Here is a 15,375-nt window from a genome sequence, read left to right as displayed (position 1 = left end):
CTTGCATCCCTGCTCTAAATCATGTCTGATCATGGTGAATGACCTTCTTTATGTTGTGTTGAATTCTATTTGCTAATATTTTGTTGAGGATCGTTGCATCTTTATTAATCAGAGATATTGGTTGTAATTTTTTTTTGTAGTGTCTGTATGGTTTTTGTATCAGGCTAATGGTGGCCTTGTAGAATGAATTTGGGAATGTTCCCTCCTCTTAAGATTTTTTGAATAGTTTGAGAGGATAGGTATTAACTCTTCTTTATATGTTTGTAGAATAACCCTGTGAAGCTTTTGGTCCTGGACTTCTGTTTGGTGGGAGATTTTCTAAATTACAAATTTAATTTCACTACTAGTGATTGATCTTGTTCAGATTGTCTGCTTTTCCCTGATTCAATCTTGGGAGGCTGTATGTTTCTAGAAATTTTTCCATTTATTCTAGTTTTCCAGTTTGTTGGCATATAACTGGCCATAATATTCTTTTATAATTTGTTTTTAATCTCTGTGGTATTGGCTACCATTTCTCCTCTTTCATTTCTTATTTTCTTTATTTGGGTCCTTGCTCTTTTGTTCTTAATGAGCATGGCTAAAGGCTTATGAATTTTGTTTGCCTTTTAAAACAATTAGCCCTTTGTTTCTTATTTGGATTTTTTTTGTCTCAATTTTGTTTCCATTTTGATCTTTTTAAGTCCTTTCTTTTGCTGACTTTGGACTTAGTTTGTTCTTCTTTTGCTAAGATTAGGCTGTTAATGCTTCAAATTTTTCTTATTTCTTGATGTAGACCTGTATTGTTATAGACTTCCCTCTGAGAACTGCTTTTGTTGCTTCCCAGAGATGTTGGAAAGTTTTGTTTTTATTTTCATTTGTTTCACTTGTTTTCTTATTTTCTCTTTGAATTCTTCATTGACCCATTGTATTTTGGTTTCTGTTTTTTTTCAGAAGCACGTTGTTTAGTCACCACATGCTTGTTTTTCCTACTTTCCTCCTGTAATTGATTTCTAGTTTCATATCACTGTGGTTAGAAAAATGCTTGACATGATTTCCAAACACTTAAATTTGTTGAGGCTTGTTTTGCAGGCTAGCATGTTATCTATCCTGGAGCACATTCTGTGTGCACTTGAAAAGAATGTGTATTCTGCCTTTTTTGGGTGCAGTGTCCTGTGGATATATATTAAGTCCAGCTGATCTAATGTGTCATGTAAGGCCAGTGTTTCCTTACTGACTTTCTGTCTGGATGATCTGTCCCTTGACATAAGTGGGGTGTATAAGTCCCCCGCTATTAATGTATTAGTGTTGTTTTCTCCCTTAATGTCTGTTAGGACTTGCTTAATACATTTAGGTGCTCCTGTACTAGGTGCATACATGCATTTTTCATGTTCTGTTCTCTTCTTGTGTTGATCCTTTCTCATTATGTAATGCCCTTATTTGTCCTTTATCACAGACTTTAAAAAAAGTTTTAAAGTCTCCTTTGTCTGATATGAGTATTGTTGCACAGCTTTCTTTTTGTTTCCATTTGCATGGAATATCTTCTTTCATCCTCTCTCTTTCACTCTGCATGTGTCTTTAGCTCTGAAGTGAGTTTCTTGTAGGCATCATATAAAGATCTTGTTTTTTATCCAATCAGCCATCCTATGTACTTGGATTGGAGCATTTAGTACAAGTGATTATTGATAATTATGTACTTATTCCCATTTTGTTAATCGTCTTCTGATCTTTCTGTAGTTCTTCTCTTTTATCGTCTTCTCTTAGTCACTTACATTGTATTTTGATAACTTTCATTAGTTTAAAGTTTCTGTTCTTTCCTCTCTGTTTGTGTTACTATTGTAGGTTTAGATTTCTGGTTACCATGGAGTTCATTTTTATGGATCTGTAAACTATATCTACTTATTTTATACTAATGGTCATTTAAAAGCAAACACAGTCTAAAAGCTCTACATTTTGTACTCCCCCTCCCAAAATTTGTGTTTTTCATGTCATATTTAAATCATCGTGTCTATCACTTAATTATTTATTGTAGTTATATTTTGATTTTACACTTTTTGTCTTTTAATATTTTAACCTATGTATTAGGTTATTTAATAGTTGATCCACAGCCTTTACTAGTGGGATTTTTCCCTTCTTATACTTTATTCATTCTTACTGTTGCCTTTTCTTTTTCACTTAAAGAATATCCATTAATATTTCTCATAAGGTCTGTTTAGTAGCCATGAACTCTTTTAGCTTTGGTCTGACAACCTCTATCTCTCCTTCAGTTGTGCATAACAGCTTTGCTGGGTAGAGTATTCAACTTTGCAGGGCTTTTCCCTCCTTTCAGCATTTTAAACATATCATGCCGCCCTCTTCTGGCCTGCGATGTGTCTGCAGAAAAATCAGCTGACACTCTTCTGGGGATTCCCTGTAACTGACTGTTTGTTTTCCTCTTGCTGCCTTTAGAAGTCTCTCTTTATCTTTAACTTCTGCCGTTTCACTTATGTTATGTCCGGGTGTGAGTCTCTTTGTATTCGCTTGTTTGGAACCCTCTGTGCTTCCTGGATGTCTGTTTCCTTATTCAGCATCAGGAAGTTTTCAGTCATCATTTCATCAAATATGTTTTTGACCCCTTTCTCTTTCTCCTCTTCTTCTGGGGTCCCTATAATTTGAATGTTGGTATGCACGATGTCCTAGAGTTCCCTTAAACTACTCTCCTTTTTAATAATTTGTTGGTTGTTTTGTTTTGTTTTTGCTGTTCTGATAGGGTGGTTTCCATTACTGTACCTCCCACATCACTGACACGTTCTCCCATGTCACCTAATCTGAAGTTAATTCCCTCCACGGTATTTTTCATTTCAGTTATTTTATTCTTTAGCTCTGTTGGGTCCTTTTTTCTATTTCCCAGTTCCTTCTTAAAGTTCTTACTGTGTTCATTTATTCTTTTCCCAAGTTCAGTTAGCATTCTCTTACCATTGCTTTGAACTCTTCATCAGGTAAATGATTTATCAGGGTCATTAGGGTTTTTTTTCAGGGTGTATCCTTGTTATTTCTTTTGAAACATATTCTCCTCTTCTCATTTTGTTTACCTTTCTCTGTCACTCTGAATTTAGGAGAAACAGTTACCTGCTCTGGTGTTGCAGGCGTGCCTTGTGTGGGAACATCCCTATGTAACTGCGTGTGCTCAGGGGCCTTGGCGGGAGCTGAATCTGACAGCAGCACCGGCCGCATCTTCTCCCACGTGTGCTGGCAGCCGCCACCCTGTTGGGAGGTAGGGGTTGAGCTGGAAGGGCCAGAGCCTGGACCAGGGCCAAGCTGGGGCTTCTCTGCTCAGTGGCTGTCACTGCCCTGTCAAAGGAGGGATCAGGACCACAGGGGCTGGAGCAGGAGCCCTGAGGGAACTAGGTTTCTCCCAAGGGTGCTGGCAGCCTCCGCCTTGGTGGGGGTGTGGGCTCAGGGCCCGAGGACCGGGGGCTGCAATTCTGTGCTGGTGTCACTGTGTCCCCGGTGTGCTTGCGTGGCTAGAGGCTGGGCGTGACGGGAGGGGCAGCGCAGCGCCGCCGAGCTGAATTTGCTCCCTACCACGGGTGAGCAGTGACATGCGCTGCCGGTGGTGCCTGCGCCCTGGTCCGAGGCAGGGCTGGGGTCCAAGCCGGCTCCGTCCCCTCCAGGCGTGCACGCTGTTATGGGCAGTGGCCGCCTCTGCCTCAGTGGGGAGCAGCCCGGAGCTGGAGGGGCTGGGGCAGGAACCCAGTGAGGGCCGGGGGTGGATGCAGCAGTCCCGGCGGGCCGGCCGGAGCCCCCGGCAGTTCTCAGCCTGCTGCCTCCACACTGCGGCTGGGAGAGAGCCGGTCCGGGCCCTTCAGGAGCAGAGTCTCAGTTTCTTACAGCCCCCTGGTGAGCCTCACTGGTTTTCACACCGGCTGAGGGGTCTCTCTTCCCGGTGTCGGCCCCCAGGGCTGGGGTGCCCAGTGCGGAGCCTCGATCCCTCGCTCCCCAAGGAGATGCTGAGCCTGTGATGTCCCCTCCTCTTCTGTGTGTGGGTCCCAACCAGGTCCTTTCCCCCTTCCTGCCAGACTACCTGTGGACCTTTCTTCACATCCCCGGCTGCAGGGGAGCTGTTCTGTGGGTCCCCAGGCTGATGTCAGTGAGAGTCCATCTGTGTAGTTGTAGTTGGGTTGTGTTCGTGAGGGGAGGGAAACCAGTGTCCTCCGAATCCTTCGTCTCGATCCCACCTCCCATTATCCATTTGTTTAATTGCCCAGGCTCCTCACTGTGTTTATATTTAACTGGTCCCCATTATTGGCTGCTTAATAAAATCCAGAAAGTATTAGAATTAGAGAAACCTGAAATAGACCATGTAATGTGTGCCCTATCTTGAAGCCAAGAACTGTAAGTGCTTATTATCTCTTTTATTTTTCACCATCTTCATGACAGATTAAGGGGAAAACAGCCTTTGAGGAAGGTGGTTTATAATTTCTTTTCTTTTTGTGACTGTGAAAATTTCTATACCCAGAAAGACAAAAGCCACAGTGTTCTTATGCCAAGTTGAAGTTCTTTTCTTATGACTCAAAATTCTTCTCGGGTTTTAGTGGCTGTGCGACACAACTCGTCAGTACTTACGATTTAATAATTTAATAATTCTTCATATTATGAAAGATTCTTTTCAGTCTTTTCTTCTAAATTTGTTTCCTACTTATTCATACTTATAAACCTTTTAATCAGACATACAGATGTTCCACGAAAGAATCTGTTCATTTAAAACTTCCATGTCTAGGAAGTTTGTATGAGTTAATCTGATAAGGAGGAATCTCAGTTCCTTTTTTATAGTGCAGTCTCAGTGTAGCACTTTTGACTCAAATATATATTTTTCCTTCAAGACTGATGAAGCATGTAAAATTATAGACGCCCTTCCAAGGATTTTCCTGTCTTCCTTCTTTTCTCTTCCTCCTTCCTGTGACTCCCCTGCCCTCAAATCCTGGGGTTCCCTACATCACTTGGGCTTCAGGCAATGTAAAAAGAATTTGGTTGAAAGTAAATTGGCTGTGGTGATAATATGATCAAAATAAAGGAATTACTATAAATGAAACTTTTTCTTCACTGATTTTTAAAAAATTTACTGGTAATTTTCAGGAATTTTTACATTGGTTTTTGTTTGTATAAACATTTTAACATATTTAAAATTTTTTCCTTTTGTTCCCCTGTTTATTTGGTATTTTATTTAATTCATTCTCAACTATTGTAGCTATTGTACAGTGAAATGGGGCTGGTTAGGTTGTTTAGGTACATAATATTATGTGGTGGTAGAGTAATTGTTGACCTAGAAGCATATCTCCAGTGTGGTAAATAAAAAGTTAATTACTATACACACACACACACACACACACACACATATGTAATGACCCTATTCGAAATAGAATATCTGAAAAAATTGTCAAATCGGGCAGTCTTTGTGGACTAAAAATTAACTAGAGATTCAAGGATGGTGAATAGAGATAAATAAAAAAAAACCAACAAAACCCCTTATCTTGAAGATTTGAAAACTTGTGTGTTGTTTTGCTTTTTTTTTTTATTGAAGTATAGTCTATTTACAATGTGTTAGTTTCTGGTGTACAATGTAGTGATTCCGTTATACATATATATGTATATGTATATATTCCTTTTCATATTCTTTTTAAAAAACTTACTGATTAAAGTTTTCTTCTATTGTTTCTTTATTACAAAAGCAGTGTGTTTTGTTGACCTGAAATAGACTGCCAGATATTTCTGCATCAAAGATGAGTTTATTCTGGATCAGCAGAGAATTGCACTTTTGGGTCCACAAGCATGGTGGGTCATGTGCTAGTCCCAGCATACCAAGGGAAGGAGAAGGCTTTTACAGAGCGGAAAGGGAGGTGGGAGGGCTGCGGTATACAGAGCCCAGGGCTTTTCATGGGCTGAGTCCTTGCCGGGAAGGAGAAGTCTTTCTTCATCCTGTTGGGCTCCGCTGTCCTCACAGGGTGTGAGAGGTCCCCCTTATGATCACTCAGCTCTATTTAATTATGGTTTCTGTATATTAATTTTTACATTTTTCCCTTTTGATCAAAGTATCATTGTGGTACTGAAAGTACCACTAATTGAGTCAGGTTTTCTAGTTTCACTTTTTTTTTTTTTTTGGCCCTCAAAGTCAGGAAGGACTTTTTCTAGGTGTGATTTCTCATGTCAGAGGGAAAGTACACAGATTGGAATCTCATTAAGGTCACGTTCGAGTAAAAAGTAGGGGCAGGAAAGAGAACTTGCAGCCACCTTTTAGTCTAAAGCCCGTATGTCATCAAGACCACGGACACTGGAGATAATCTGATACATGTTGATTTTCAGTATCCTCTGTGTATGATTTTGTTATATGAGTAAAATTACTGTATTTCCTTAGCTATGGTATCACTTAGTGATGTATATTTTCAAGTTTTGTACTGTCGACTAAAAAAACACGCACAACCTGAAAGTTGACAATTATGTTTTATTCGGCAGACAAAAACTGAGGACTTTAGCCCAAGAGACAACCTCTAAGACAGTTCTGAGGAACTGCTCCAAAGAGTTAAGTGGGAGTCAGGGTCTGTGGGGGTTTTTGTGGCAAAGACCAGGTAGTGGGGACATCAAAAGATGACTGTTAATTAAAGCAAACCAGACACCTCAAATTAAGGAATTCAGCGGTTTTCTAGGTATGGAAGGATGAAAGAGTCTGGGCTCATTGAAATCATTCCTTTGACATGCACCGTAGCTGTCTAGGGCCAGTGCCGGTTCTTTTCCATGCTGCCTCCCCTCAGGAAGCAATGTTGGGGGTTGTGCAGTGACTGAGGGCTTGGCAGCCGCAACCTGTTTGCCTCCATCCCTCAGGGCAAGGATAGTGGTTGATGACTTGATGACCACAGCATCCTTTGTTTGCTGATGTGGCTGCAACATCTTTCATTCATAATTAACACGTTTTGGTGGAATCCAATGTTTATCATGACTCCCTCTGCTGCCCCTCGGTGGGGTACAGCAGGGCAAGCCCGGTGAAGGACACAGGTCGTTGAAGGGGTGTCAAGAAATTAGTGAAGTGGGGGATCAGTGTGTGCGGAGGTTCATGTAGAGGTGTTTGAGTAAGGTTTGGGTTAACAGCAAGAGTTTGATCTCCAACTTCTACACCAGCGACTCTGCTGCCTGCTTCCCTGAGAAACTAGGAGCCATCACGGCGGCACTTCCACAAGCTTTGCTTCCATGTCTTCCCAGCTCCCTGTGCTCCAGGAGAAGGGGGTGCGAGAGGATGGTCACGCCCCAAGTCTTGGGCGAGTCCCTGGGACAGGCCGCCGAGTGAGGGTCCTTGGCTTCGTCCAGGAAAGAATTCAAGAGCGGGCCACAGGAGAGTGAAAGTAGCTTTATTCAGGGAGAGGCACACTCCGTACACAGAGTGTGGGCCATCTCAGAAGGCCAGAGAGGCCGCCCCCGGTTATGGGGTGGTTAGTTTTCATGGGCTGGATAATTTCATGGGCTGACATGTGGGAGGATTAGTCCAACTATTTGGGGGAAAGGGTGGGTGGATTTCCAGGGATTGGACCACCACCCATCTTTTGGCCTTCGGGCACCCTCGGAACTGTCATGGCACCTGTGGGAGTGTCATTTAGAATGTTAATGTACTACCATGAGTGTCTAATGAGGCTCAAGGTCACTCAGAGTCAAATCTTCCACCATCTTGGGCCCGGTTGGTTCTGGCCAGTGTTCATCGTGTCCTCAATGGCTGTGTCGTTCCTTTAGTGATCGTGCCCTGCCCCCTTCCCCCGTCCCACCTGCACCCTTGGCCCTGCATGATGTGCGCTCCTGCAGTCCTCATGGAGGCCAGTCCCCTGCTGTGTCTCCATGTCCTGCAGGCCAGCCCTCTTCACACTGCATCACTAGTTTCTCCACCTCCACTGACTCATGCCTGTGCATCAGCCAGCATACTGCCATTTGTCCCTATCTTAAAAAACAAGCACACTCAACATTCTTCTCTTTCTTTTCCAGCTACTAACCCACTTTTCTCTGTTCTTTCATAGCAAAACTGTCTGGAAGAGAGGACTTGGCACATAGTAGGTGCTCAGGAAACAGTTGCTCAGTGATGGAACATGTGAAGGCACTTAAGGGAGGAAGGCTTCTGTGATAATCCAGGGGTGGGCTGATATGAGCCTCGCATTAACGAGAATAAAAAAGAAAGGGGCTGTGGAGGGGAAGGGGGTATACGGAAAATCTCCATAACTTTCTCTCAGTGTTGCTGTAAACTTAAAGGGCTCTAAAAAATGAATAAGTCTTCAAAATGTGAGAGGTAGTCTATAAACTTCAAAGGAAAACTTAAATTCTTGGTGACTTCGTTCACATACAGCTGACCCTTGAACAACACGTGTTTGAGCTGTGTGAGTCCACTTACAGTCAGGTTTTATTCACTCCATGCATACCCCAGTACTGCCCACCTGGTTGGCTGAGCCCAAGTGTGCGGACCTGCGGGTACTGAGGACTGACTATAAATTAAATACAGATTTTGGACTGTGCAGAGGGCTGTACTCCTAAGCCCTGTGTTGTTCAAGGGACACCAGTATGAGTAACATAAGAGAGGAAGTAGACTGTAATTGTAATTGATGGGACAATGGATGGATATACTTAATAGAAGTGATTCGTTGTCTTGCCTCAGATATTTTAATTTTCAATCTATCACGTATCTTTTCTTCAAAGAATAAGAGACTCTGTCATCTGAGTATTACATTTCCTTGTTGACGGGGTAATTGTCTAAGATTTCTGCCTGAGGGTTGATGAGTAATACTAGGCTTGAGTAGAACTTGTTCATGTTCACTTTGAGTTCTAATTACAATGACAAGTTGTCTGAGGGCTAGAAAGAGGTGACCCCGAGTATAAGCTTGTGTAGAGGAGAACCCCAGTGCTATGGTGGCCCCAGCAGCAGCTCACAAAACAGCGTGAGCTCCCCCCAGGCCCTAAGCATCACAGATGACCTGGACACGAGGCACACTTTGCAGGAATCCCCTCAGTAGGTAGGTTGTTTTTCCAGCCCTCCCTTCTTGTTCTTTCTTTTTAATTTGGAACCGTATTTTATTTGATTTGGGGTGATTCCTCAAACAGCTGTGGAGTGGGCATTTGTCATATTTTTGGCTGTCCTGAAGACCTTTGAACGCCTTTTCTGTATTTGGGGACCTTCCTACTTTTTGAATGTCCTCTTGTTAAACAAGGCACCAGAAAGAAAAGTGTTCTTTTAGCTGCCCTTGCAGCTGTACCAGGTGGCTACCATGTGGCCTCAGCAAGACTTGGATCTGCAGGTGGTGAATGGGAGAGAGCATGCACTGGGCGGAGTCCAGTTTGGAGGCAGGGCAAGGGCGGTGGTGGAAGACGGTGGTATTGGCGTCCTGGTGTCTGCTGTCCAGTGTCAGTGGTGAAGGCTGTGCCGGGGAGACATTCTCACTGAAAAGCCCCCAAGGCTGGCTCTTGGGTCCTCCCAGAAACCCTGTGAGTCCCCTAACGGCATTTAGTAAGTGCCTTTTCTGCGTAAATGAGCTTCCATGCCTCTGTGGGATAAGGTGCAGTAGTAATAGCTTTTAATTACAAAAAGAACAAAAGAAAAGAAGATGCATCAGGAATACACACAGTCTCTGACTCCCTCCTCCCCAACCCCAGTGGGAGGGAGATGCAGAAATGCTGGTGGCTCTCTCTGTATTTATTGCTAATTTTAACAAGTAGCGTTTTCTGAGCACGAGGCATTCTCTGGCATAATAATTTCAGCAGTTGTATGAGAAGGACTGTCATTGTCCCATCTGTTAGATAGGACAGAAGGAAGTTAAATACCTAGTCTTATCCTGAGTTCCACAGAAAATGGAGCACAAATGCTAGCCCTTTTTTGGGAGGTGGTGGTCCCAGGGCATTGCGAGTGAGATGAACTGAGAAACACGGAAGGGAAGGGAGGTCACAATACAGTGTGGTGTGTTGCCAAGCTGGCCACAGCTTCAGTAGAAACCACCAGTTACTTGGTCAAGGGGCATGTCTCTGGGTGGATCTTAAGGCACCTGTGTGCATTAGAAGAGTCCATTGGGGGAAATAAGGGGGGAGAATTCATCTCTGTTTCTCATTGGTCAGAGTTTGTCCGTAGGCCCTAACTTCTCCATACTTCCGGGTTGTGTTCCCCACCCCTCCTGGCAGTGTTGTGGGGCAGGGTCACCTATGGCCAGAGTCACCCTGTAGAGCAGGTGGCCTCCACCTGGGTGCAGAAGCTGCTGGAGCTTTCATCAAGGCTACCAAGAGGGAATCCAGAATTCACCCCGGGGAGCCAGACAGCTGTCCTTGTTAGGAAACGGGGCTCTCTACTGGATAAGCTGGGGGGCGTCCAGGAGGCAGGTGGACCAGGACAGATCAGGAATGGACATGCAGGTACATCCCTCTCATCTCTGTCTCCATCAGCATATGGTATTTTCCCCGCTCGTCTATGTCTGTGTCTCTGTTTCCTCTTCTCATTAAGACACTAGTCATCTGGATTAGGGCCCACCTCAATCAAGTATGAACTCATCTTAACCCGATTACTTCTGCAAAGACCCTATCTCCAAATGAGGTCACATTCATAGGTATCAGGATTAAGGACTTCAACCCACAGCAGCATCTCCATAACATTCGGGTTGTTTTTGAGGCAGTAAGGCTGTCATGCCCAATAAGCAACCCAAATATGTTGTGGGAGCCCCGGGGGAGAGAGGCTCGTGGGCGTCTAGGCGGGACTGGCTGTGAAGCAGACAAGTACTGAGCTAGACCTTGAGGGGCCACAGCGCTTCAGGGGCAGACTCAGAGGGAGCAAGCCCTGGGGAGGTTTGGGAGGAGCAGGCAAAGAGGAGGGAGAAGAAAGAGAGCCAAGGGAAACTAGAGTCAGACAAGACACGAGAAAGTGTCCGAGGAGGAGCACAGTGCTTTTCCTAGGTCACAGCATCCAGTATGCAGAAGGGCCAAGCATTGAGAATTGTCGCTTTCATGGGATGATTTCATGACTCAATGGAAAGGACCAAAGGACATCCCTTAGATCTGCAGATAGGCAGTGATTACCAGGAGTGGTTTTGGGGGAATAGTAAGGGCTTTGGGGTGGGGGGGAGGTGACAAGCAGTCACAGGTAGAACCAGCAACAGCTCGTGGAGAAGTGTGATGTGAACTGTGAGAATGAGGGTGGTGGTGAGAGGCCAGCAGAGCTGAGGATGCTGGTGTCCAGAGCAGAAGAAGCCACTCATGGGGAGAGGTAAAGAGGGGAGAGAGGGCATGTATCTGTGGAGCAAGTGAGAAATCAAGACCCCTGCTTCAACAAAGTGCCTTCATTCTGATGTCGTCTGAACAGTGAGGGGGCTTTTACACATTATTTAATCTGAAGAGAATTCTAGAATATTTTTGAAAACTATTGAATTAGATATTCCAGCTCTTTTAAAAAATCTGTTATTAGCTGTAGCTCTCCACAGAGTAATTTATAGGAAAAGATTGAATAAACACATTCAGAGAATCCAGATTTATTTAGAGTCATGTTTTCAAAAGGACATCGACAGGAATAACGATTATAGCTGTAATTTATTTGCATTTCAGTTCCTAAGTATCCCTTAAAATTTGGATACATCTAAATTTCGCCTTTAAATATTGACTTGCATTAGAAAAAGTTTCTCAGCACTGGCCTAGTAAAAACACTTGTTTATGGTTTTTACACCAAAATGAGATTTTTAATACTGATTTGTTTTTTCCAGCTCTCTGCTTAAGTAAATTTACTGATCATGAAAATTTTTGAAAAAATACATGTGCTGTTTATCATTATGAAATAAATTCATGACGGTTGGAAGAATTTGAAAAATATATAAATGTATAATGAATTTAGAATCATATTATTCTGCCACCTATCCCTAACCATTATTTTGGTTTTTTTTTAATTCTTTTTTATTGTGAAATATTTCATTAGTTAATAAACATCCATTTATACACACTGGTTTCAATATATTCTAGCTATATTATATCTACTTAGGAAAAATGTTTTGAAGAAGTTATGCTATGTATTCATTCAATTGAAGACCCCTCCCCATTCTATTTCCTCTTCCTCCCCAGAGGTGATCACTACCCTGAAGTTGAAGTATACCCTTTCTGTCTGGGTTTTCATGCTTCTGTAATGTGTGTAACCATTCATTAACAGCACGCAGAAGTGTCACCAGCAGTTGAACGGTCTGCCTCAGCCAGACCCTCACAAGTTGGTCTCAGCCCAGGCTCTGGCGGGGGGGCCCATCCAAGGCCTCTGGGCACCGATCGGAGGCGCCTGGTCTGGGAGCGCAGCCGTGACTGTACACGTGGCTGACTGGTGTTGACAGGGAAGCCGAGATTGTCACCGCAGCTCCCTCCTGGACCTGTGGGACACTGGCAGAGTGCCACATCTGGCGTGGGGAAGTCAGTTTCCTCCCGGGAGGTCTGCCAGGCAAAGCCCGTGGTTGGACCCAAAAGATCACACACAGGGTTTGGCCTGGAGCTGTATCCCTTAATATGGCAACTTTGTGTTCAACTTTTTAAGAACTGCCTAACTGTTTTCCAATAGGCTGCACCATTTTACATTCCCATCAGCAGTGTATGAGGATTCCAATCTCTCATCTTTTTTTTTAAACAAATTTATGATTCCTGTACAGTAAACTACACATATTTCAGATGTACAGCTTGATGAATTTTGACAGATGTCTACACCTATGAAACCATCGCCACAATCAGGATAGCTAGCATTTCCATCACTCCCTGAGAGGTGTTTATGAAGTTCATTGTTATTTGTGGCTTAAAGTAAAATTCCTTAGTTGTGCTGCTCAGCTCACCAAGCCTGAGAGTATTCACAGACACTTTTTAATGTTATTTGAATTAGTGAGCCAGAGTTTTTTTTTTTTTTTGCGTCTCCAACTATAGCTTGAAAGTGGAACTTTTTTCCCGTGCTGACTTCTCCCTTTTTCACTGTTCATGACCATCATCATTTTCCCGCAGCCCCGAGGTGCTGAAGAGTGAGCCGTACTGGGAGAAGGTGGATGTCTGGGCAGCAGGCTGCATCCTTTATCAGATGGCGACTCTGAGCCCTCCCTTCTACAGCACCAACATGCTCTCCTTGGCTACAAAGGTAAGCAACCTTGGGAGGCAGGCAGGATCTCATGTTGCCAAATCTACCATTCCTTTTCTTCTCAGATAGAACCTTTGTGATTTGAATGCAACTGTCGATGAAAAGAGGCATTGTTTTATTAGCCGCTTGACCCAGTTTATTTTTTGTTTCTTCCAAATCTGCATCTTGTGCTGTGGCCCACATTCCCCTATAATTGTCTTCACTTTATCCTAGAAAATTATCAAAATAAATATACCAATTTGCTTTTATTCTTAATTGTGTTTTGGACTACCCTCAACCCAGCATATTATATTATCCTGCACATCATTATGAACGTGAGGTTAACTTTAAGTCAGCTTGAAAAGTACAATTTTTTGCTCAGAAACTTTCAATTTATGTGAATTTTTCTGTTTTGTTTCTGATGAAAGTGTGTGCACGAGGTTATGATGCTTGTTGAGTAACTCTAGTTTTGTGGCCAAGGACCACCCCCTAGAGGCACCGTAGGTCCTTTACGTCCGTCACTCTCCTCTGTATGGCAGATCGTGGAGGCAGTGTATGAACCAGTGCCAGAAGGCGTCTACTCTGAAAAGGTGACCACCACCATCACCAGGTAATTTTGTCTCACAACCGCGAACCTGTCGGGATTACCAAGAAATACCTCACAAAATCACTATGTAAATATTTACAAAGAGGAAGTGATCCCAAAGAACCCAAGCCTAGAAAAACGTTTGTGCATCACCAGTCACGGGGACCAATTTGAAGTCACCCAAGTGTCCAAGAAGACGTAGGACATTGACTTGACATACTGCGATCATTAGATTGATGATTCAGAAGACTTTGTATCAGCCTGTGAAACAAGTGCAAACTGAAGCTTAGGAAAACAAAATTTGCAACTGTTTATAACTATCAGAAAAGACATTAAAATAGGTGTAGATATGAAAAAAGGCTGGACAACAACACAGGAATCTAAAAAAGGCCACGTCAGATGATAAAATTACAAGCATTTTTTTCATTCATATTTTTAAGTTGGTAATATTCTATTTTTAAGTTGATAATGTTATATAATAATTTCTCAAAGAAAGTCAGAAAGAAGTGCTCCAGCTAGCCAGGTAGGAGGAGTGTAATAAAAGTCCTTATCCCTTTGGAGTCTCAAAGTTCGGTCCCCACAGTGCTTGTCCCAGCTGACATCGCCCGTGCTCTCTGCCCCCTCCACCCCAGCCACAGGGAGCCCCTGCGTATTCCAGCAAGCGCTCTCCCTCTGGCCCGTCTCTCCTCCCCTTCCCCCCCACCCCATTCTCTTCCCTCTGGTACACGCATGGCAGAGGCCCTCCCTTCCTCTGCGTCGCTGCTGAGATTGCAGTTCTGTGTTACCGGGGAGCCCTGATGCCCCCCCCAGCCTCCCAGCAGTTGCCCGCTTTGCAGAGTTCATGGCCCCCACCACCCCTAACAATACGTGTGCCTGCGGCCTTGTTTCTGTGTTGTCTCTCTTCCCCACCTAAAGGAAAACTCCACAAAAGTAGGGACTTTTTAAGCTTACTTTACAGTTGTTCAGTGCCCAGAGCGATGCCCAGTGCAAAGCAGACGCTTAACAATTGGCTGGTTGTATGCATGAGTGACCTTTATCTGCCTGACTGTTACTTCTGGACCATCTTCTGTTCTTAAGTTGGCCCCAGAGTATTACTCTGCCCCATCAAGATGAGTCAGACCCTCATTATTGTAATAGAAATCCGAGGGTCGCCTCAGATAGAATCTTCATCCGTCCCCCTGGCCAGTTCCCTTCAGACTCAGTTCTGTGTCTGTCCTCGCTCAGCGCCGTCTCTGACGGAATGGAATAGACATGCTGCCATGGCTGCGCCCCTTCCCTCTGGCTTCCCCTCCCAGCCCATTGTTCAGGCATAATGGATACTCCTCATATGTTCATAGGATTGTATCTTGAATCCTTCCTTGCTCAGCACGATGCTGCCCTACGTCCTAAGCACCTCAGGCCCAGCGGTGGCCGAGTTTCACTAACTGTGGACTCTAAGGAAACAGTCTGACTATTTTCTCTGCACCTGTTTCCTCATCTGCTAAAGCGGGGATCACAGCAGTACCAGCCTCATCAGGCTGGTGTGGTGATTATACAAAGTAACACGTGCAAATCACTTAGCACAGAGCGTGGCCACGGAGAATCTGGAGCAGTGCTGGCAGTTCTCATTGTTAATGTCCCGGCCAGTGAGCTCACATCCCTTTCTAAATCGCCTGAATTCCATGTTTACCAGATCTGCCCTGTTGCTAATGAATCCAGACAAACGTATTTAAAC

At 43.9% G+C, this 15,375-nt stretch overlaps 1 protein-coding gene across 1 annotated transcript in view; it reads left to right on the top strand.

The window, feature by feature from the left end:
* LOC140686675 (serine/threonine-protein kinase Nek10-like) overlaps positions 1 to 15,375 on the top strand; it is a 95,002-nt gene that overhangs the window by 9,642 nt on the left and 69,985 nt on the right. Inside the window, 2 exon segments of the mRNA XM_072940887.1 lie at positions 12,967 to 13,096; positions 13,615 to 13,685. Of these exon segments, the coding sequence (XP_072796988.1) occupies positions 12,967 to 13,096; positions 13,615 to 13,685 (201 nt within the window).

The sequence above is a fragment of the Vicugna pacos genome, chromosome 17, assembly GCF_048564905.1.
Source record: "Vicugna pacos chromosome 17, VicPac4, whole genome shotgun sequence".
Taxonomy (NCBI): domain Eukaryota; kingdom Metazoa; phylum Chordata; class Mammalia; order Artiodactyla; family Camelidae; genus Vicugna; species Vicugna pacos.
Note: the sequence above shows the minus strand (reverse complement) of the source record. Positions and strands in the feature narration are given on the sequence as shown.